General features: G+C 35.7%; 1 protein-coding gene and 1 pseudogene across 1 annotated transcript; both read right to left on the bottom strand.

Moving 5' to 3' along the window:
• Nucleotides 1-6,318: 6,318 nt before the first annotated feature.
• On the bottom strand, nucleotides 6,319-9,127 carry LOC113704721 (uncharacterized). Its single transcript, XM_027226596.1, has 2 exons — nucleotides 7,051-9,127; nucleotides 6,319-6,545 (listed from the first exon to the last, which is right to left on the bottom strand). The coding sequence occupies exons 1-2, from the start codon at nucleotides 9,125-9,127 to the stop codon at nucleotides 6,319-6,321; spliced, it is 2,304 nt and encodes a 767-aa protein (XP_027082397.1).
• Nucleotides 9,128-20,643: 11,516 nt separating this feature from the next.
• On the bottom strand, nucleotides 20,644-22,879 carry LOC113704722 (fatty acid desaturase 4, chloroplastic-like; annotated as a pseudogene).
• Nucleotides 22,880-22,881: the final 2 nt, after the last annotated feature.

Genomic DNA, 22,881 nt, shown 5'->3' on the forward strand with positions numbered 1-22,881 from the left:
TATCTATTTGATTTCATCTGAATAATACGAATAATATGTAATATATCTCTATTTGATTTCGCATGAACGTACTATTCAGGTGAAATTCAATAGATATATATGGGAATTTAAAAAAATTGTTAGTTTTTCACTCATAGTCATTTCCTTTTATTCAAAAATTGAAAAGAAAGAAGACATTTAATCCTAAACATTATCAAGTCATTCCTTTTACTCATGTTCATTCTTTTTCTATTTATTGTTCACTTTTATTATGTGTTTCATTATGTTTATCTTAGATTTAACATAGTTTGGTAGGTTTAATTTTCATTTCTGATGATTAGCATACATCCACCCAATAAGAGATGCCCGCGTCTTGAGAGCATGTACTAATGTGAAATTAACTAACTCCACGATCACAAGACTCTTGACCAACAAGACGTGCCCACGTCTTGTTAACGAAAAGCTCATGTTCTAATTTAAAAAATTTCAACGGATGACAAGGCGCAAGACGTACCCGTGCCTTGAGGGCACGTGCTAATGAGAAATTACTCAACCTCAATATCAGAAGACTCTTGACCCACAAGACGTGCCCACATCTTATTCCACCAAAGGCAGGAAAAAAAACTAACAAATTTTTTTTTTCTTTCTCTTCTTTTTGTTTCTTTTTCTTCTTTCCTCTTTCTTTCTCTTTTCTTTTTCTTTCTTTCTTTTCTTATTCTTCTTTCTTTCTCCTCCTTTCTCTTCCCCCCTCCCAAACCACAACCTAGTCGCCACCGCTACCATCGAGTCACCTGCGTCACCATCGCCATCGAGCACACCACTGATTTCGCCTCAGCTTTGTGCATATCCGCCGCCGCTTTACCGCTGCCCTCGAGCCACCTTTGCCGCATCACTGCCGTTGCTCCACCATTGACAACTGCTCCAAGTCATTACCACTCACGCCGATCTTCAACATCTGCAGTTTGCACCGCTGTCCGCCGCTGCTCAAATGCCATTCGCTGGAAATCGAAGCCGTTGTTGTCATTGTCGCTGCTGTATTTCCCTTGCTACCATTGTCATCTTCAACAACCATCGCCGTTGGCTTTCCAGTTTCATTCACCATCCGCAGACCGTCATCAGTGCATGTTTTGCCTTGATTCCATTCATAATTTGAAGTGCAGGGTAGGTATTTGTGACCTCAATCATTATTTTAAATTGCTGATGCTGTCTGGGCCATTAACAACTTGATAACTTTAATTGATCCATCTAAGTATCCTACTGACCATTGATGGAGCTCTGAACCTGGTTACTTTAACTTGGTACAATAAGAGTTTAGCAAATATTGAATCGGTACACACTTTTGGGTACATTATTGGGTATTAGCTATTTTTATGTTGGTGAATCGGGGTTGTGCACTGGTGATTTGCATATTTTTTTGGTTGAATCAATGAGACTGTAATTCTTCTGTGTAGTTCGTTGTTTGGGGAAGTTCTATATTTGTTTGGAAAAAAATTGTTGGGATCTGGTTGTTCCTTTATCTTGGGGTGAATTTGATTATTTGTTGAAAAATTTTGCTTTGGGTCAATTATAAATCACACTATTATGGCTAACCGGCAAGCCGGTTTAGTACTTTGTTGGATGCATTTGTCACGCCCCGAGCCCGCACGCACCCGTCACGTGACATCCGCCGTATTCCCAAGTCCCGCCCAAAAATACAAAACACATTTAACTAGACTAAACTTTAAAAGTACGAAATAATATAACTAAATAAAGTGTGGTACAAATGTCTATAAAAGGTAGTCTACGAACATCCAATAAGTTCGTACAATTATTCTCGGATTGAAATAACAGAAAATGAATGTAAATAAACTAACAACTAGAAGTAGCTAGCCTACCTACTTTTATTCATTTAAAACTAATAAAAGTCATCCTCAGGGTCTTCTACGTAAACCAATTCATACTTTTCAAAATTTGCAAGGATGGTAAAAGTAGGTTGAGCGACAAATCGCTTAGTAGGTAATATCTACCTCTTTGTTGGACCATGCACTCATAACTTTATAGATTCATATATAGATATAAATCAAATAATTTGCACATCGTTCACGCCCACAACCATGAAAGAAATGTTGTTTATAAAACATTCAGTAGTAACGAGTAGCAAGCAATTTAAAAACATCGTATTGATAACTGTACATGAAAAATCATAAAGTCGTAAGTCATTTCATATCAATTCACAAGTCTCTTCATATTAGTTCATAAATCATTCCATATCAATTCATAAGTCTCATATCAAATCAGCTCATAACAAGTACATGTGATGACCGACAACTGAAGAGATTAAACCTCTTCTAGGTGGGCAACCAATAGGTTTCATGACTACCGATTGGTCTCTTTTCATACATTGGTTAATCGACCGGACTTTATACCAGGCTACGATGACCTTGTAAATTGGCCAAACTCTATACTAGGCTACCATGATTTTGTCAATCGGCCGGACTCTATACCAACCTACCAAAACAATTAGATAGGACTATAGTCCCTACCGTCTATTCCATGATTGTTTTGAGTTTTACTTGTCAAAAATTCATTTCACATGTCACATACATAGATCTTTGATTTCATAAAAGATTCAACTCGTTTGGTATATAATAACTTATCAAAACATTTCAAATAAGTCACATGGTCCATTTTGTATAGGAAAATATAACTTTCATAAATATCCAAATAAAGCATTTAATCAAATACATTCCGAGTCAACACAACAAAATAGGATGGAAAACAAAAATTTCATGTTGCACCTTTGAAATCTCAGAAGGGTAAGTACCACCTACCTTTGTTTGGCTGCTCAAGTGAAACTACTTTATATCTTTTAAATTGGTGCCGTACCTATCAAATGCATAGGTTTTCTATTTAGTTGTTATTTTCTATAAATGCATAAATATACAAACTCTGAGTAAGTCAAAGATTCATGTCTAGACCATTATATGAACCCTAATAGCATTTTCCCTAAATTGGATGATTTCTATTTTTAGAAAGTTTCCTAATTTGGAAAGTTTCTATTTTTAGAAAGTTCTCCTTTTTGTAAAGTTTCCTAATTTGAAAGAAAATAATTATTTATTGTCATGTTTATTATCTTGCCTATTATTTTACTATACATATTTATAATTTATAATTATTCATTATTATTATTATCATTCTTGTCGTCGCTACTTTATTTTATTACCACTTATACATTTGTCAATTAGTTATTATTACATTTCCCTTCATTTTTACCTTTATGCATGTGTAGGTGTTATTATTATTTATATATACATGTGCATATGTATATATATATATATATATATTGACTTATTATAGTTATTGTCTTAGTTTGTTCCACTCGTATTTATATTTATATTTTCGTTTATATCCTTAATTTATTTCCTCCATGTCCATATTGTTATTATTCTTACTATCATTGTTTTATTAATTATTATTTACTATTATTATTATTATTATTATTATTGTTATTATTATTGTTATTAGTGTTACTGCTAGAATTATTATTATTATGATTTTGAGCTTTTCGTTTAACAATCTAGAACTTATTTTACATTGTCTAATTTAACTTAATAAGGTTAGATTAAAATGTTTTATATTTCCATTTAAATATCTTAGACGTAATTAATTAAGTATAACTTTTCATGACTAACCCTGCAATTTTAACAATTATTTTAAATTGGGTCCTAAATTTTAATAGTCACGATAAACTATAAAAATGGACTGGTTATATTTAAAAATTTATTTATTAAACATTTACTAAATTTTATATTATAGTTTCGTCCAAATTTAATGTCACTTTTCTTCCTTGGGTTGGACCCTTTGACCATGGTCGCCAGCAAGTCTGGCGACCCTTTGTTTCATTGGTTGGCCAAAAAGGCCAACCATGACTTTTGCCTATTGTCGCCAGCAAGTGCTGGCGACATCATCTTTCAATTTTTTTTTTTAAATTTCTTTTCGGTCGGCTAACCTTTGCAATTCTTTTCTCTGCCGCCAGTGATGGCAGCCTCCACTTTTTTTTTTTGCCTATTGCGTTGTTTCTGCAACAGCTAGCCAAAACAAAGCAGCGGTAGTTGCTGCTGCTCTTCTCTTCTTTTTGTTTTCTTATCTCTTCAACAGATTTGGGCAATCTATTCATCCAAAGATTAAAATATAACACCTTATTTCTACTAATCCAAGTATGAATCCTCCTAAATCTCTTATAGAAACCTATATATCTACACATATATAACAACAATACCTATCCATAAAATCTCTAGGACAATTAATGCAACTACTAGAACTTAAAAGAGAAGTTTTACGTGAACTCAGGACTTACAGGTTTAGGTGTCTAGTTGTCTGATCGATTAACGGTGTTGCCTGCTTTTCTTTCTCTACTTTCTAACGACTCTTGCTCTAGAGAGGCAGATTAAAGAAAGGTAAAGATGGTGTTATTTTTCTTTCTAGGGTTTCAATAAAATCCTAAACCCTAGCACCACCCACTAGTAGGTGGTTTAGATAAGAGTTTTAGTTTATTAGAAACCCTTATCCCATCCTATAGTTATTTTATTTTTTTTTCTTTTACCTATAGTAATTTTACCTTTTTAATTAATTGGGAAAATAAAATAATAAAAATAGGTGCCAAAAAAACGTGAGTTTTACATTCTGCCCCCTTTACCAAAAGTTTCGTTCTCGAAACTTACGTACCTTGATAAAAAAGATATAGGTATCTATTCCGCATGTCCTCCTCTAATTCCCGCATTGCCTCTCTTGGTGTATGGTTCGTCCATTGCACATTCACGTAGAGTATGGTCTTTCTCTTTAGAACTTGGTCCTTCCGATCCACAATTCTTAAAGGAACTTCCTCCACTGATAAATTCTCCCTCACCTCGATGAGTTGATCTTCCAAAATATGGCAAGGGTCTGATACATAACTTCCTCAGTTGGGAGACATGAAAAACATTATGTATCCTTGACAAAGCAGGTGAGAGAGCCAGTCGATACACTAGAGGTCCAACTCTATCCAATATTTCATAAGGTCCTGCATACCTTGGATTTAACTTGCCATTTCTTCCAAATTTCATCACTCCCTTGGTAGGGGATACTTTCAAATACACATTTTCTCCCGGTTGAAACTCTAAAGGTTTCCTTTTGGAATCTGTCCAACTCTTGTTTCGGTCCTGAGCTACTTTTAATCTTTCCCGAATAATTTTAATTTTCTCCAAAGTTCATTCTACCAAATCAGGGCCAGTGATCAGTTTCTCATCTATTTCATCCCAATATAAGGGGGATCTACACTTGCACCTATATAACGTTTCAAACGGTGCCATACCTATACTGTTATGATAACTATTATTGTACGAGAACTCCATTAGTTTCACCAACCTATTCCAACTATCCGTGAAGTCTAGAGCACAGGCTCGAAGCACGTCTTCCAGAGTCTGTATGGTTCTTTCCGACTAGTCATTCATCTAAGGATGGAAGGCGGTACTTAATCGCAGATCAGTCCCCATAACTTCTTGATAGGTCGACCAAAATCTAGACGTGAATTTCGGGTCTTGATCAGACACTATACTCACTGGAACACCGTGAAAACATACAATTTTCTTTATTACATCTCTACCAACCTCTCCATTGTTACTCTATTCGATATTGGTAGAAAGTGGGCAGATTTGGTTAGCCGATCGAGTCGGATCGACTATCACCCAAATGGTATCATTATTCCTGATTCTCCGAGGCAATCCTATGACGAAATTCATTATCACATGTTCCCACTTCCATTGGGAAATCTCTAGGGGTTGCAATAAGTCGACAGATCTTTGGTGCTCAGCTTTTACTTATTGGCATACCAGACACTTCGCCACATATTCGGCTATATCTTTCTTGTTTCATCCCATTCCACCAATAATTTCTTTTCAAATCTCGGTATATTTTAGTTCCCCCAGGATGAATCGAAAATCTCGAATTGTGTGTCTCTTTTAGCAATTCCTGTTTCAATCCTTCATCCCTTGGCACACATAATTTACCATATTTCCACAAACTCCCATCATCTTTCAATTCGAACCCATCAAAAGGTTCCACTATAAGTTTTTCCTTAATCATTGCAAACCTGTCATCAGAATACTGCGTCTCCTTAATCCTATTTATTAAAGTAGGTGCGACCACTAGGGCAGCTAGCATTTGAGCCGTGGAGTCCACCATTTCCACTTCAAAGTTTTTCATCTGATCCTTTGCCGTGGATTCTTTTAATACCTTTGACCTTGTACTGAGGGCGTCTACTACCTTATTTGCCTTGCCCGGATGGTAATTGATTGTCAGATCATAGTCCTTAATTAATTCTAATCACCTCTTTTGTCTCATGTTCAATTCCCTTTGAGTGAATAGATACTTGAGACTCTTGTGATCGGTAAAAATCTCACATTGCACATCATATAAGTAATGCCTCCATATTTTCAATGCAAATACCACTGCTGCCAATTCCAAATCATGCGTTCGATAATTCTGCTTGTAAGGTTTCAGTTGGCGGAAAGCATAAACAATCACTCTCCCATTTTGCATCAAAACGCACCCTAGACCATTTTTAGAGGCATCATTATAAATCACAAATCCTTCCGTCCCAGAGGGTAGGGTAAGTATTGAGGCTGACACTAGTTTTTCTTTTAACTTCTGAAAACTTGTTTCACACTTATTTGTCCATTCAAACTTTGCTCTCTTTTGAGCCAACCTAGTAAGAGGCATAGCAATGGTGGAGAATCCTTCCACAAATTTTCGATAATAGCCGGTCAACCCCAAGAAACTCATCACTTCGGTTACATTAGTGGGCCGTGGCTAATCGACAATTGCCTCCACCTTCTTTGGGTCAACAGACATCCCTTGACCTGATATCACATGTCCTAAAAATGCCACACTCTTCAAACAAAATTCACATTTACTAAACTTAGTGTATAGTTTCTCTTTTCTTAGTATCTTTAGGATTTTCCTAAGATGGGCAGCATGACTTTCTTCATTTAAAGAATACGCTAAAATGTTATCAATAAAGACAACCACAAAAAGATTTAGTTGCGATTTGAATACCCGATTCATCAAAATCCATAAAGGCTGCTGGAGCATTGGTCAATCCAAAAGGCATTATAAAAAATTTATAGTGCCCGTACCTCTTATGAAATGCACTTTTCTGGATGTCATTGACTTTAATCTTCAATTGATGATATCCCGATCTCAAATTTATCTTAGAAAATACTTTAACTCCCTTCAATTGATCAAAAAGATCATCTATCCTTGGAAAGAGGTACTTGTTCTTTATTGTGGTCCTATTCAGCTCCCTATAATCGATACACAATCTCAAACTACCATCTTTCTTCTTTACAAATAGTACTGGCACACCCCAAAGAGAAACATGAGATCTAATGAATTTCTTATCCAATAATTCCTGTAATTGCTCCTTGAATTCCTTTGACTCTGCAGGCGTCATTCTATAGGGTGCTTTAGATATGGGATTCGCCTCAGGTATAATATTTATTTCAAACTCTATTTCCCAATCCGAAGATAGACTGGGAAGGTCTTCCGGAAATACGTCAGGAAAGTCCTTCACCACTGGAATCTTTTCTAAAGGCGTCTCCTCTTTCTCCATATCTACAACATAAGCCAAATATACCTCACATCCTTTTCTTATTGCCCTATACGTCTGCATGGCAAATAGAAAAGGTAACTTATGAATTTTCCTATTCCTAACATTTCCTTGGTATGAGAAATCCTTCTCGTCCGATTTTATGAATAATACCCTCTTCTTCCTACAATCGATTTGTGCAAAATGTCTAGTTAGTCTATCCATTCCTATGATAACATCAAAATCACTCATATTTATTTGTACTAGATCCACTCGTAATCTCCTATCCTCCAATTCCATACTACAATTTGGATATCTAGTATGAGACACTAGGATTCTATTTTTTGGAGCAGCCACACGGTAGGAATGATCCATCCATTCATGAAATATGCATAAGTAATTTGCAAATTTTTTAGCAACAAAAGAATGACTAGTTCCACAATCAAATAGCACGTATGCAGGCACAGAATTAATTAGAAGAGGACCTGTGACCACGTCGCCTGACACCTCCGCCTCAACGTCAGTCATGGCACGCACCCTCGCGTTAACCTTTGGCTTCTTATCAGTGAGATTGCCACTCTTATCTCCTTCCACCTTTCTATTTGGACAATTCATAACCCTATGCCCCTGCTGTCCACATTCAAAACAAGCTCCTGTTCCAATTCGGCATTCCCCTCGATGTATCTTCCCATAAGTTTTGCACGGAGGGAAAGTCGTCTTAAGTCGACATTTTCCCCGATGGATCTTCCCGCAAGTTTTGCACACAGGGAAGGTATTTAGTCCAGTTATCTTCAGTGGTGACCCACGACTTTTCTTAATTAAGCGGAACCTTCCTCCGGATTTTAGTGCTCCTGACATTGCAAGTTCATTTTCTAGTTTAGCCATTTTATTCCTACCATCTTTATCTAATCTCTTGCAATCAGCTTCAGCTTTAACGCTGGCGTCTAACACGTCATTAAACGTAGAGGTGTAAGCGGTGTTCACCCTAATTTGAATCCTATTCGACAATCCCCGTATAAACTTATATTTCTTCAACTCAACATCCGCCATTGTCGACGACACAAACCTTTCTAGCACCGTGAACTTATTCAAATACCGCACCACAGATATCCATAATGTTTGTTTCAAATTTTCAAATTGATCTATTTTCTGCATTCTCATGGTAGGTGGGAAAAAATATTTCAAGAATTCTTCTCTAAATTTTGTCCAACTTACTGGTGGGGCGACGGTAGGCTCTAGAGTTGCCCACCACTTATTGGCTTCTCCTACCAAAAAGGGTTTGATGATTAGGTGTTTCATCTCCTCCGCCACTTGCAAAAGTGCAAAATTATTTTCTATTTCGTCTAACCACTTTTCTGTCAAATCTGGGTCAGGAGTTCCATCAAAGGTAGGGACATAAACCATTTTCATCTTCTCATAATATGATTGAGTTTCCTCTTGTCCATAATTATGGGTTTGAACAGTCTGAATCTGTGCTAATTGTGTTTGGGCTTGTAATGCTTGGGCTACCTTGGTTAGTGCAGTCACTAATTCTACGGGTAACATTATGTAGGGTTGAGGCCCACTTGATCCCCTGATAACCCATATTTTGATTATTATTTCCTGGATGTGCTTCTTGGTTGTGATTACTGTGGTCGTTCTCACCATTAGGGCTGCCGTTGGGATTTCTGCCACGCCTAGTGTTTGGTGCCATTTCCTAAATCAAACCAACAAGTTCCATACTAGAGTAAGTAATTTATTCTTATTTATTATTATTATACATATATATATATATATATATATGAATATCTACCTTTAAGATGATCCAACTAAAGTTATCTACTTGCATAATTTACGCATACTATCCCCAAAATAAAATTGGTGAATAAATAATAATAATAATAATAATAATAATAATAAAACTTTAATTTAGAGGTTTTATTTGCTAACTCAAAATGAGAAGAACGATCGAATCCTTACACATCGAAGTCAATATTCTAACTTATTCAAAAAAGATATCTAACGAATCTAGTGTCCAAACTGTCTAATTATAACTTACGATTGGATAGAAAACTAATCTATGCGAATAATCACTAATCAACCTATTAATATTCTTGTCATAATATTCCCTAACACTAATAAAATGATTGAATCGTTAAATGGAATTTCTCTTAGACCAACTCTATTACTCATCCGCTGGTGGGTCTGTATCCACAATTGCTCCATCTCCTACACCCTCCCCAACACCGTCCTGGTCCTCAACACCATTTTCCTCCTCATGATTTTTCACGGGCATGTTCTCAAGGTCCTCCCCGGGGTTGTCCTCTAGCTCCGCGTCACTATCAGACCACAGATGATTCCACCCAGGCATTTGGGGTACAAGGGGTTGGTGGTCATCGATCCAGTTCATCACGCGTTGCCTCCTCTCTTCATACTTCACCGCTAAAGTGTCGTTCTCTGCATCTCGATTCTGGAGTAGGGAAGTTACTTCTTCAAATTCTTCATTATACATATCTACTAGTCTCTTCTACACTTCCATTTCCACTTTCAACTTATTGACCTCTTCTCACAGACAGAGAGCCTCCCCACGCCAACTTTCCATGTTCTATCTCATGTGTTCCCTCGACACTATCAATGTCGAGATCTCGTGCGTTTGATTAGCTACTCGGTCAGCCAATGCATAAGCCTTCCAAGATCCGTCCGTGACTCTCTAACTCCTCAAAGAACCTATCCTTATAGAATCTTTGTCTCCTTCTAAGACGGACCACATCGCATCCCGTCAAATAAACTGGATAGTCGCAATCCTGATGCTACCCATGTATCGGTTCAGCCATCTCCTACAATGCCAAATGGAACACTATCAGTCCTGATTTCTCTTTTCTAAGGCATACAGATCTTCTCACGCCTAACTTACTAATTACTACCCTTCATTTCTTACACTGTTCTATCTAATAGTATTATTTCGAATCTAAGCTCTGATACCACTAAAAATGTCAGATCCCGAGCTTGCATGGGCCTGTCACGTGACATCCGCCGTATTCTCAAGTCCCGCCCAAGAATACAAAGTATATTTAACTAGACTAAACTTTAAAAGTACGAAATAATATAACTAAATAAAGTGTGGTATAAATGTCTATAAAAGGTAGTTTACGAATATCCAATAAGTTCGTACAATTATTCTCGGATTGAAATAACAGAAAATGGATGTAAATAAACTAACAACTAGAAGTACCTAGCCTACCTACTTCTATTCATTTAAAACTAATAAAAGTCATCCTCAGGGTCTTCTACGTAAACCAATTCATACTTTTCAGAATTTGCAAGGATGGTAAAAGTGGGTTGAGTGACAAATCGCTCAGTAGATAATATCTACCCCTCTGTTAGACTATGCACTCATAACTTTATACATTCATATATAGATATAAATCAAATAATTTGCACATCGTTCACGCCCACAACCATGAAAGAAATGTTGTTTATAAAATATTTAGTAGTAACGAGTAGCAAACAATTTAAAAACATCGTATTGATAACTGTACATGAAAAATCATAAAGCTATAAATCATTTCATATCAATTCACAAGTCTCTTCATATCAGTTCATAAATCATTCCATATCAATTCATAAGTCTCATATCAGATCAGCTCATAACAAGTACATGTGATGACCGGCTACTGAGTACTCAACCTAGAGATTAAACCTCTTTTAGGTGGGCGATCAATAGATTTCATGATTACTGATTGGTTTCTTTTCATACATGGGTCAATCGACCGGACTTTATACCAGACTACCATGACCTTGTCAATCGGCTGGACTCTATACCAGGTTCCATGACCTTGTTAATCGGCCAAACTAGGCTACCATGACAATTAGACAGGGCTATAGTCCCTACCATCTATTCCATAATTGTTTTGAGTTTTACTTGTCAAAAATTCATTCCACATGTCACATACATAGATCTTTGATTTCATAAAAGATTCAGCTCGTTTGGTATATAATAACTTATCAAAACATTTCAAATAAGTCACATGGTCCATTTTGTATAGGAAAATATAACTTTCATAAATATCCAAGTAAAACATTTAATCAAATACATTCCGAATCACACAACAAAATAGGATGGAAAACAAAAATTTCATGCTGCACCTTTGAAATCTCAAAAGGGTAAGTACCACCTACCTTTGTTTGGCTGTTCGAGTGAAACTACTTTAGATCTTTTAAACTGGTGCCGTACCTATCAAATGCATAGGTTTTCTAATTAGTTTTTATTTTCTATAAATGCATAAATATACAAACTCTGAGTAAGTCGAAGATTCATGTTTAGACCATTATATGAACCCTAACAGTATTTTCCCTAAATTGAATGATTTCTATTTTTAGAAAGTTTCCTAATTTGGAAAGTTTCTATTTTTAGAAAGTTCTCATTTTTGTAAAGTTTCCTAATTTGAAAGAAAATAATTATTCATTGTCATGTTTATTATCTTGCCTATTATCTTACTATGCATATTTATAATTTATAATTATTCATTATTATTATTATCATCCTTGTCGTCACTACTTTATTTTATTACCACTTATACATTTGTCAATTAGTTACTATTACATTTCCCTTCATTTCTACCTTTATGCGTGTGTAGTTGTTATTATTATTTATATATACGTGTGCATATGTATATATATATATATTGACTTATTATAGTTATTGTCTTAGTTTGTTCCACTCGTATTTATATTTTTATTTTCGTTTATATCCTTAATTTATTTCCTTCATGTCCATATTGTTGTTATTCTTACTATCATTGTTTTATTAATTATTATTTACTATTATTATTATTATTATTAGTGTTACTGTTAGAATTATTATTATTATTATTTTGAGCTTTTCATTTGACAATCTAGAACTTATTTTACATTGTATAATTTAACTTAATAAGGCTAGATTAAGATGTTTTATATTTCCATTTAAGTATCTTAGACGTAATTAATTAAGTATAATTTTACATGACTAACCCTTCAATTCTAACAATTATTTTAAATTGGGTCCTGAATTTTAGTACTCACGATAAACTATAAAAATGGACTAGTTATATTTGAAAATTTATTTATTAAACATTTACTAAATTTTATATTATAGTTTGGTCCAAATTTAATTTGCCACTTTTCTTCCTCGGGTTGGACCCATTTTTGGCCAACCATCTTGCTGGCCCTTTGTTTTCATTGGTTGGCCAAAAAGGCCAACCATGACTTTTGCGACATCATCTTTCAATTTTTTTTTAAAAATTTCTTTTCGGTCATTTGGCCAACCTTTGCAATTCCTTTCTCTGCCGCCAGTAATGGCGGCACCTATTTTCTTTTTTTTTTTTCCTGTGGCGTTGCTTCTGCAATGCCTAGCCTGCTCTTCTCTTCTTTTTTTTTTGCTCTTCTCTTCAACAGATTTGGGCAACCTATTCATCCAAGGATTAAAATTTGACACCCTACTTTTACAAATCCAAATATGAATCCTCCTAAATCTCTTATAGAAACCTATATATCTACATATATATAACAACAATACGTATCCGTAAAATCTCTAGGACAATTAATGCAACTACTAGAATTTAAAAGAGAAGTTTGCATGAACTCGGGACTTACAGGTTTAGGTGCCTAGTAGTCTGATCGATTGACGATGTCGCCTGCTTCTCCTTCTCTACTCTCTGACGACTCTTGTTCTAGGGAGACAGATGAAAGAAAGGTAATGATGGTGTTATTTTTCTTTCTAGGGTTTTAATAAAATCCTAAACCCTAGCACCACCTACTAGTATGTGGTTTAGATAAGAGTTTTAGTTTATTAGGAACCCTTATCCCATCCTATAGTTATTTTATTTTATTTTTTTCTTTTACCTATAGTAATTTTACCTTTTTAATTAATTGGGAAAATAAAATAATAAAAACAGGTGCCAAAAGAACGTGGGTTTTACAGCATTTTTGTTCATTGTTGAACTTGGACTAGTGCCTGATAACTTTTATCCCTGATTAATTCGATTTTTGATATTTTGTCCAAATTCTCCATTGCAATTTCATATTGGCTGCATTATTGTCAGATTAATTCTGATGTTTGAGTAGGTGACTTCTAGGAGTAAATTGTTAATTTGGGTTGGTGTTCTTGCTTATTGTGACTTCATTCATCATTGTTGTGTGCCATTTTTGGTGCTCGTTTTGTCATTTACTTAGAGGTTGTCATTGCAAGCTTTGTTTTGACTGTTGTAGTTGCTAGTGGGTGTTGCTACTAAATTCAGGCTTTTGGCACACTCTCAGCTATTAGTTATTTCTCATACTTTCATTTTGGGCTTGTTTGACTGTCCTAATGGCTAAGAAAAGGTCAGCCTCTAAAACCAAAATCACAAAGCCCAAGGCCACCACCACACCATAGCCCTCTATTCCCGCTAGTGATCCTTCACACAATCCCTCCTCTTCAGGTAAACGGGCACGCTTAGGTAGAGACAAGGGTGTCCATCTTTCCTCACCTTCGCATTTTGGGGTCATTTGAATTTCACCAGAACCACTGACAAGCAATGGTGTTCTACTTGTTGTGAACGGCGGATTATCCGTGCAAATATCTTGACTCTCTTACTATGACTGCCTCAGGCATTAGGAATAACGTTGAGAGGATGTTCACAGCCATAGGGTAGCATGCCTACGCTATGATTCGATGTCCTGCCTTTGTGGAGTTAGTTGGGGAGTTTTATGCCACGTTCGAATTTGACCTCTCCACGGGATATTCTATCACCACTCTCGATATGATTAGGTTTAGACTTATGGGTCAGCAGTTTAACTTCTCCATTACCCAGTTCAACTTGGATTTTGGGTTCATTGATAACGAATATGCCACTTCTAGGGAGTATGTCAAGAGTGCCTATGATTATATAGAGCCCTTTTTCTCCTTCCATATGAAATTTTGAAGGATGTGTCTATCGACGGGGCTCGTTATGATTCTAGTCAGTCCAAGAGCTCTTATTTCAAGGACCCGAGTGCTCGTTATGTTCAGCGTTTGCTAACTTACAGTTACTAGGGTAGGAGGGATAGTTTGGGGACCTTTCCCAAACCTGAGTTCTTTTTCATTTGGTGTATGCAAAATAACATCAAAATTAATTTGGGTGTTGATTGGCTTCTCAATTTAAAACGGTCTTGACTAAGAGAAAACAAACCTCTAATCCTTGGCTCGTATATCACTCATTTGGCAGTTCACTTGGGTGTTCTTGATTTATTTGACCAGGATTTGCATGTAACTTGTTAAACGGATCCTTTGGATGTGATTTGCCTAGAAAAAATGGGCGTGGTGAAGCAGGTTAATAACATATAATAGTTTACCCCGCCGGGGTCCACTCGTGCACTCGTTTGCCATCCTTCCAGGCATACTGGTCCCTCCTCCACTTCGGGGATAGCTGAGGACGAGCTTGGACGGTCTACCTTCGAAACCTCCTCCACCGTCATCTTGGGATATTGAGTGGCACCACCTCTATGCCCAAGTTAATCATCTGGATGAGTGGATGTCCAATCTTGCGCTTCATATGTCCCAGAATTTTGCGGTCTAATTCCACCGCGTGGGTTTTACGTTGCCATTTCCGCCTATTCTATAGTTGGCCATAATCCTTCCCCACGTTGTTCAGGGAAGTCTCGTTGCCCCTTCTCTTTCTTTTTGCTCTTTCTTATTACATTGGGGACAATGTAATGATTAGGTGTGGGGGATGATAGTATAGTAGGTATTGTTCATTTTAGATGTTTTCATCTTCTTTTTGTCATTGTTGGACAGTTTTATGGTTGTTTGTGATCAATAATGGTTAGATGACTCAAACTTTTCTATTGCTAAGTTTTCTTATGAGTTGAGTTTGATGTGAGAAGTCGGAGTTTATCTTTTTGGTGAATGTTGAAAATTTTATGACTTTTGCAGTTCGTAGCTGACTTGTTTAGGCAGTGTGAATATTTTCTGGCATTTACTATGTGAATTGGTCGACTGTTAACTTCAATTCTCCATGTTTGGGAAATAAAACAGGTTTCTAAACTTTTCTTTATTTATTTATTTTATTGTTTATTTTTTGGTGCTTTTTGTTATTTGGTTGTACTCCGCTAGTGTCGTCACTTAGTAACCGGAAGTCTTCACCAAAAAATATCGACTTTCACGTCAAAAATTGGCGATGTCTATGAGAATGTGGTCCTAAGGCAATGACAAGTTGAGTAACCGGGCTTATTCATTTAGTAGATGTCGGAGTTCGTGTCAAAAGATTTGAATGGTTAAGGACTAAACCCACGTCACACTGAATAAAAAAGAAAAAAAAATGAAAATGAGAGTTGTGAAGAATGGGAAATGTACCTGCTGATCCATGGGTTTAATGTTGAGATTTTGGTTAGAAGTTGAATCGTTTATTAGTAAATACCGGTTTAATATTCTAACTTCTTGGATTAGTTAGCCATGAGTCGGATGAGTCTTTGATTTTAGAAACTAACCGGGGAATATGTTTTGGAACTTAGCCACTAAGGCTTGACGTGAGTTAATTGTATCTTGGCAATAGATAGTTTGAGTGATGACCATTGTTTGAGTTTATTTACTGAATTGTTGTTCTCATGCTTGAGGACAAGCATGGACTAGGTGTGAGGCGAATTGATATGTTGAAATTTGTTATTAACTTTTATGATTCATTTCCCCTTTACTCTTGTCAAATATTGTTTTAATTGTCGGATTCTACTGATATTTGGTTAACTGTGCTAATTGTAGGGAATTATGTGAGACATGATAAAAAATGAGCAATTTTCCAGCATTCCAAGAGTTAATTTGATGGTGACGCATTTGGGACCTATTTCCAAGTTCAAGTCGAACTTAGGGCAGTTTTTGGAGGAAGATTTTGAAAACTTTAATTTTCATTATTAGTTCTAGTATTGAATTAGGGAACCTGGAATATTATCTTTAGTAGTTACTTTTTTTCTATTTAGGAAACATGTTGTCTTAATACCGAATAGGAAACAAAAAGCAAAAGCAAAAGACGGACCGTTTGATTAGGAGTTGGCTAGCAACAATTTCGCGTGGTGACTCTTTGGGAGCATTAGCATACAGTCGTCACTTGTTTTCCTTTTCCTTCGTAGGAATGGCAATGGGGGTGGGTGCCTGCGGGCAACCGCCCCGCGGGGGGCTCTCGGGGTGGGAATTGGGGCGGGGGGAAATTTTTTCCCCCAGTTTAGAAACGGAGCGGGGGGCGGGGAAGTATACCCCCGCCCCGACACCCGCAAAAAAAATTATATATATATAAATAAATATATATAATTATATATAATATGTAATTTAATTAGTTATAAACTTATGATAATGATATTATTAGTTAGATGTATTATATAATGTATATTAGTGTATGTAATATAATTGATATTATCAATTATACGAATAATTAGACATGTCTACTAATAGAATTTATTAATTAGTTATACTAAATTTATTAATACATTTATACTAAATTTCTAATTACACTTAATAGAATAACACTTTTTTCTCAAAAAAAAAAGCACAAACACAATAATGAATTAGTGATTGTATTTGTACCAAAAATAAAAACTTAATTATTTTAGTTGTATTTATTTCATCATGTTGGATTGTATTCAAATAACTTTTGTTTGATTGTTTTTATGAGTTTCAATTGTAAAATTACAATGAATAATAACTTGATGATGTGTTGATATTTTAGTACTTGATTATTTATTAAAATTTAACTATAATAAAATTTTATTAACCCCGTGGGTGCCCCCGCGGGGGAAGCGGGGCGGGGGACGGGGCGGGGGTCGGGGGGAATTAATAGGCAATGGGGCGGGGGACTCCTCCCCCGCCCCAACCCCGCTCCGTTGCCATCCCTATTCCTTCGTCTTTCGTTCATTTTTGAAAAAAAAAAAACCAGAGGCAATTATTATCAATGGAGTCTTGCCGATTTCCCTCGATGATGCGTAGTTAAATTATCTTTCTAGCCTAAGGATAGCTTGAAAACTTTATTCTACAAACTGTGAGATTGAATCAATTACACTGTTTCTTTTATTTGTTGGTATTAGTTCGTTCTTTGGTTTTAATATTTATGATTACTATGTTATTCGAATATCAAAGGGCCCAGTATTTGAATTGACTTGATAGTCGATTGGTAATTGAAGCGATTTAATCCGTAATTGTTACATTGCTTTAATTCTGGTAGCAACTGGTATAACTAGGTTTGTGTTAGGGGAATGATTAATGTAACTTAAAGAGACCCTATAGCGTGTTGATTGATTAGAATTAGGCTTTTCTAATTATTTATGCAATCAAAAAATTAAACTTCTATGGTCGTACTTAGGTTTGTTTCCTGATTAGAAAAATAGTCAACGGTCGTAACTTGACTGTCGACAAAATAAGAAAGAGTTGGCTTTTATGCTAGAGCTAATTTATCAATAAATAATTGGATTCATCCTTGCATAATAGAAATATATTACATGCTATTTGTACTATTCATGTGAAATCAAATAGATATATACATGAATTTAAAAAAAATTATTCATCCACATGGTCAATGGTGGATGAAAAAATTCATTTTATGAAATGTGAGGAACGAAACAATTCATTTTGTGAAATGTGAGGGATTATAAATAGAATAATGTAAATTCTGATTTGATAATTTTTTTCCTAAAAATGATCACATGTAAGCCACGTGTTGAATTCCGACCAAAAACTAGTCGGAAACCTAGGCATGGACCACATTTGATTAATGTAAATTTATAAGGGACGTAAAATTATACTTTTAAAAGTGATGGCTGAAAAAAGTCATTTTACAAAATGTGAAGGACGTTTTAAACGATTTTTCCTTATAATTTATAAGTTTTAGAAATATTCAAATTAAGTTCTTAGTTAAATTCGGTCAATCATACAAAATGTTCCAAAAATATTAGACTTGTAATCAAATATACACCTAATAATTATATATAAAAATGTAAATTTATGACTAAAATATGTCCATTTTCTAAAACTACTTGAAAAACTAAATTAAAACAAATTAATGCAAGTTGGAATCACTTATGTTAAATTAATAAGATGATAGGGATGAAACGTCTTGATTTAGAGATCATTCAGGAAAGTGAGTGATTTTAGTATTTACACTAAGTGGATGGTATTTTCACACACCTATTAATAAATGAAACTGTTACAATTTAGGTAACTCAAATTATTTATTGGAAAAACAAGAAAGAAAAGTTTGAGAACCAAGTCAACCAGTCGAATTGGGTCACTGGTTTAGCCGATTTTTGACTATTTTTACTGATTTTTGACCAAAGCGATTTTGTGCGGGGGGGAGGGTTGGGTTGGGTGGTACAGGGGGAGGGAGTGAAAGCAAGAGGTCTCGGGTTCGAGTCCTCCCGCTTACACTAAAAAAAAAAAAAAAAAAGAAGCGATTTTGTGCTACAAACCAGCTTGGAGTTTGATCCGGGTCTAACAATACTGACTTTAGTTATTGAGGCTACTTAATCTGTAATATGCTAAACCATCCCTCAATTGCAATGTAACTTTATTAGCCATTTGCTTGGATCTAAGTTGCATAAATGGATTCCTAGATTGTATTTCCTAAATAAAACTTGTTCTCGTTGCCTGTAATCAGCTTTGAGTAGTAGCTAATTTAGAATGCAAAAAAGTGGGTTCATATTTGAGAAAGAAAGAGACTTTAGTTCTCGAAATATCATGGCTAATTACATACAAATATGCTTATTTCACAACATTAATGTCTCAAATAGTACTAAAACCACAAATATCCCAAGCAAAATGAAATTCTTCATAATGTGAGAAAATAAAAATTTAAATGTTAATTGAAAAAAAAACCCTGATTTTCTAATGTGTTTGAACTGAAAGTTACTTCTTCTTATTGTAAGGTAGGATATTCTGAGGAGAATGGCTATTAATTGTAGGATTTTGTTTTTAATTGGATAAGAATAACAAAGTGTTGCAATGGGTTTTAATTTTAGGAGAAATTGACCAATTCTATTTTGCTACCCAAGTTAATGGAAAATTGTTTCTCACCCCTATTTGAGAGAAATTTTTTTGTTTTTCTTTGGACCTGGTTGTAGTTCCTATAATATCCTTGATTTTTTTGGTTGTTTTTAAGCTGGAAATACTTTATTGGTTGCATCACCATACAAGGATCAAACTGGAAATAGAATTAAATGATGTTACAAAAGAAGATGAAGGAAAAAACATGAATAGAGGCCATCATCTCCACCTCATTGGAACTAGAAATCACCCCAAGGATGCCTTCAGTATCCAGGGGTCATGCAAAGGTTGGTGATGGAGCAGAACAATGATGGGTGACAAGTGAGACTAAAGGTGAGTGATTTGGGAATATGATGGATGCTGAATATCATGTGAAGCAGACAAGGCTAATAAAAATTTTAGCAATGCAGTCCGTGTAAACTCTAGAAGATGCTCTGGCAACTGCTTCTTGTTGGTTATAACAAGACTACTGTAAAAAAATGTGCTTGTGATTTTAGTAACCGTTGATGCTGCCATCATTTATAAAAGGGTAAAATACAGCTTACCACCTTTGGTTTTGTGATTTTTCACGTAACCTCTCTATGTTTTCAAAAGTTAAATGTAACTTTCTCATAGTTTAGATTAAAGTGTTAAAATGACGAAATTTGTATTCCATAACAGAATCCATTGAAATGTCAAAGGGAAAATCATCAATTTAGTCCTCAAACTATTTCACTAAAGCCGATTTGGTCCCTTAATATTTTATTGCATGCATTAAGTCCTTTAACTAAAATTCTTGTGCTAATTGAGGACCTATACGGTGTCGCCACCCAAAACATATGTTTCTGTACCCAAACCAATGGCGAGGCAGGGTTTTTTTGGAAGTAAAAAGTATGATTTTCTACGAGAAGCAAGATACCATTGCAGGATGTTTGATGCAGCTGGAAAAGTTTTTTATTTTTTCCAAAGAAGGCCCCGCGAAGGGGGGTGGGGGGGTGGGAGGGCGATGGTCTTTCAAGAGAATTGAATTGTGGTTGATTAATTTTTTCTGGTTAATCAATAATTACTTTCCAGTGGAGAAGGATCCATCAACAGCAGCCATTTTGCTGTGAGAATGCTTTCATCCAAAGCATGCAGAAAAGAATAAGTAATAATAAAAATTTAATTATGACTCTGCAATTAGAGATGAGGTATCTGTCTCTTCTGTCCAGTTGGAACTAGGTTCACTCCAGGACCGTGGTCTTACTCCCAGCTTGAAGAACAAGATCATTTCAAGGGCTTCAAAAACCTTATATGTATCCAAAAGCTCGTTCCAAACGCCACTTACGATGCAGTAATTGCTGTCATATAAAGGACGGTGATGAGCTCCGTGCATTGATCTAGATACCAGCACTCCAGCATCTTGCAGTTCCACCACCAGTGGGTGAAGCTTGCTCTTTGTACTGTAAGCCCAGGCATGGAACTGCTGGCTAAACATGATGCAGCCTAAGCAGACACCAACAAAACCATGCAGCACAGGATCATTGAAGATAAGGTCTATAGGGAGAACTGTGAAACTAACAGCTCGAGCTAGAGCATGCAAGTTGTTAGCAAATTGGTGCCTTGTGATGATCCACAGCCGTTTGTGATGGCCTTGAAATGCTTCAATTTGACTACCAAAAACCGGGGTGTTTTCATCGCCATAGTTATCAATGCCCCAGTGGTATGGTAGACTCCAGAGCCAAGGTCTGCCAGCACGTAGCCGACTAGCCCTGCTAAAATGGGCTGTAGCCAAATTCCCGAATCAGCTGCACCAGTGACCGACTTGGCTAGAGAAACTAGCACAGTCGTGCATCCACTTGCCACCCATGCACGGTGATACCATTTTGATTTCAAGATTGGATCTTTGAGAATAGAAGTGGTTGTGACTGGGGAGCTCGGTTTCAGTACTGGTGGTGGATCAGTTGATTGCAAGCTTGGGTCATCAAGTGCAATGGTAGTTGTGGCTGGATTTAGTCCTCAAACTCCCGTAGAAAATCTTGCTTCCCGTAGAAAAATCGTATTTTTTACTTCCAAAAAAGCCCCTGTCTCGCCGTTGGTTTGGGTGCAGAAACATATGTTTTGGGTGGCGACACCGTATAGGTCCTCAATTGGCATAAGAATTTTAGTTAAAGGACTTAATGCATGCGATAAAATGTTAAGGGACTAAATCGGCTTTAGTGAAATAGTTTGAGGACTAAATTGATGATTTTTCCAATGTCAAAAGTATCCCTATATGAAGTTAAAAATTATTTATTAACCATGAGAGATTATGCATATATTTTGAAAATCATAAGAGGGTTATGGAAAAACATTAAACCATAAAGGGGTTATATAGTAAATTATAAAACCATAAAGAGGTTATATGATAAAATACAAAACCATATGGGGTTAAAGTGTCATGCATAATATATTTATATATTTTGGTTGTTTCAACCATTTGAATTTTCAAACAAAGATAATTTTAACATTTTTATGGGTTCCGTTATAGAGAATCATTTCCGTCATTTTGACGTTTTAGTCTAAATTATGAACGGACTAGATATAACTTTCGAAACTATAGAGTGTTATGTGAAAAATCACTAATCCACATGGCAGTAAAGTGTATTTTACCCTTATAAAAATAATCAAGACCAACTCCTAAACCAAGAATTCAGCAAATCAACAGATGGAAATGCTTGATACAAAAAGTTATTAATAATCAATTCTACACAGCTAGAAAAGATGAACAAAAACTGGCTCTATGGTTTTCTTGCTCTGCCCAATTTTCGAACACAATAATAAGAAAGGTGACAAGTGCTGAAGAGTATAAATCAAATCCTCCATCAAGCAAGTCTTTAAGTTGAGAATAGTCAATCAATTCTCAAATAATTATTGAATTAACCCCCACAAATATTCTTTTTTTTCAACACCCCATCAAGATATTAACGGACTTGAGTAACTTATGGTCACCTTCTAGGCTCATACAAATTTGTAAGCTAATTGGCTATAGGGCTTGGCTTTTACATACATAGTAGGTTGCGAGAACTAGCAGGGTTCGGTGGAAAGCTAGTAGGACGGAGGGAGGGATGAATGGAATAGAAAATGGACTTGAAAAACAAAAGAAAATGAAACAGGAAGGAGGAGAAAAGGAACATTACATAACCACATATAGCTTAATCAAATATGAAGGACCACTTTAACAAAGAAAGTTTTATACAATGCGACCAATATGTAAACCTAGGATAAATCTTGCATTATGAATGGATCCGCATGAGACGCCTTGTTCCCAATCTTCATCCTTGACCAGTAAGCTCAATGGCCCGCATTA

Source organism: Coffea arabica, chromosome 8e (assembly GCF_036785885.1).
Source record: "Coffea arabica cultivar ET-39 chromosome 8e, Coffea Arabica ET-39 HiFi, whole genome shotgun sequence".
Lineage (NCBI taxonomy): Eukaryota > Viridiplantae > Streptophyta > Magnoliopsida > Gentianales > Rubiaceae > Coffea > Coffea arabica.

What these genes read in the sequence shown, in the direction of transcription:
- LOC113704721 (XM_027226596.1), bottom strand. Translation starts at nt 9,127, where the DNA reads ATGTTACCCGTAGAATTAGTGACTGCACTAACCAAGGTAGCCCAAGCA. An exon ending in TATGGATTTTGATGAATCGG is followed by an intron (nt 6,546 to 7,050) that starts GTATTCAAATCG and finishes AAAATGGTCTAG; the next exon opens with GGTGCGTTTTGATGCAAAAT.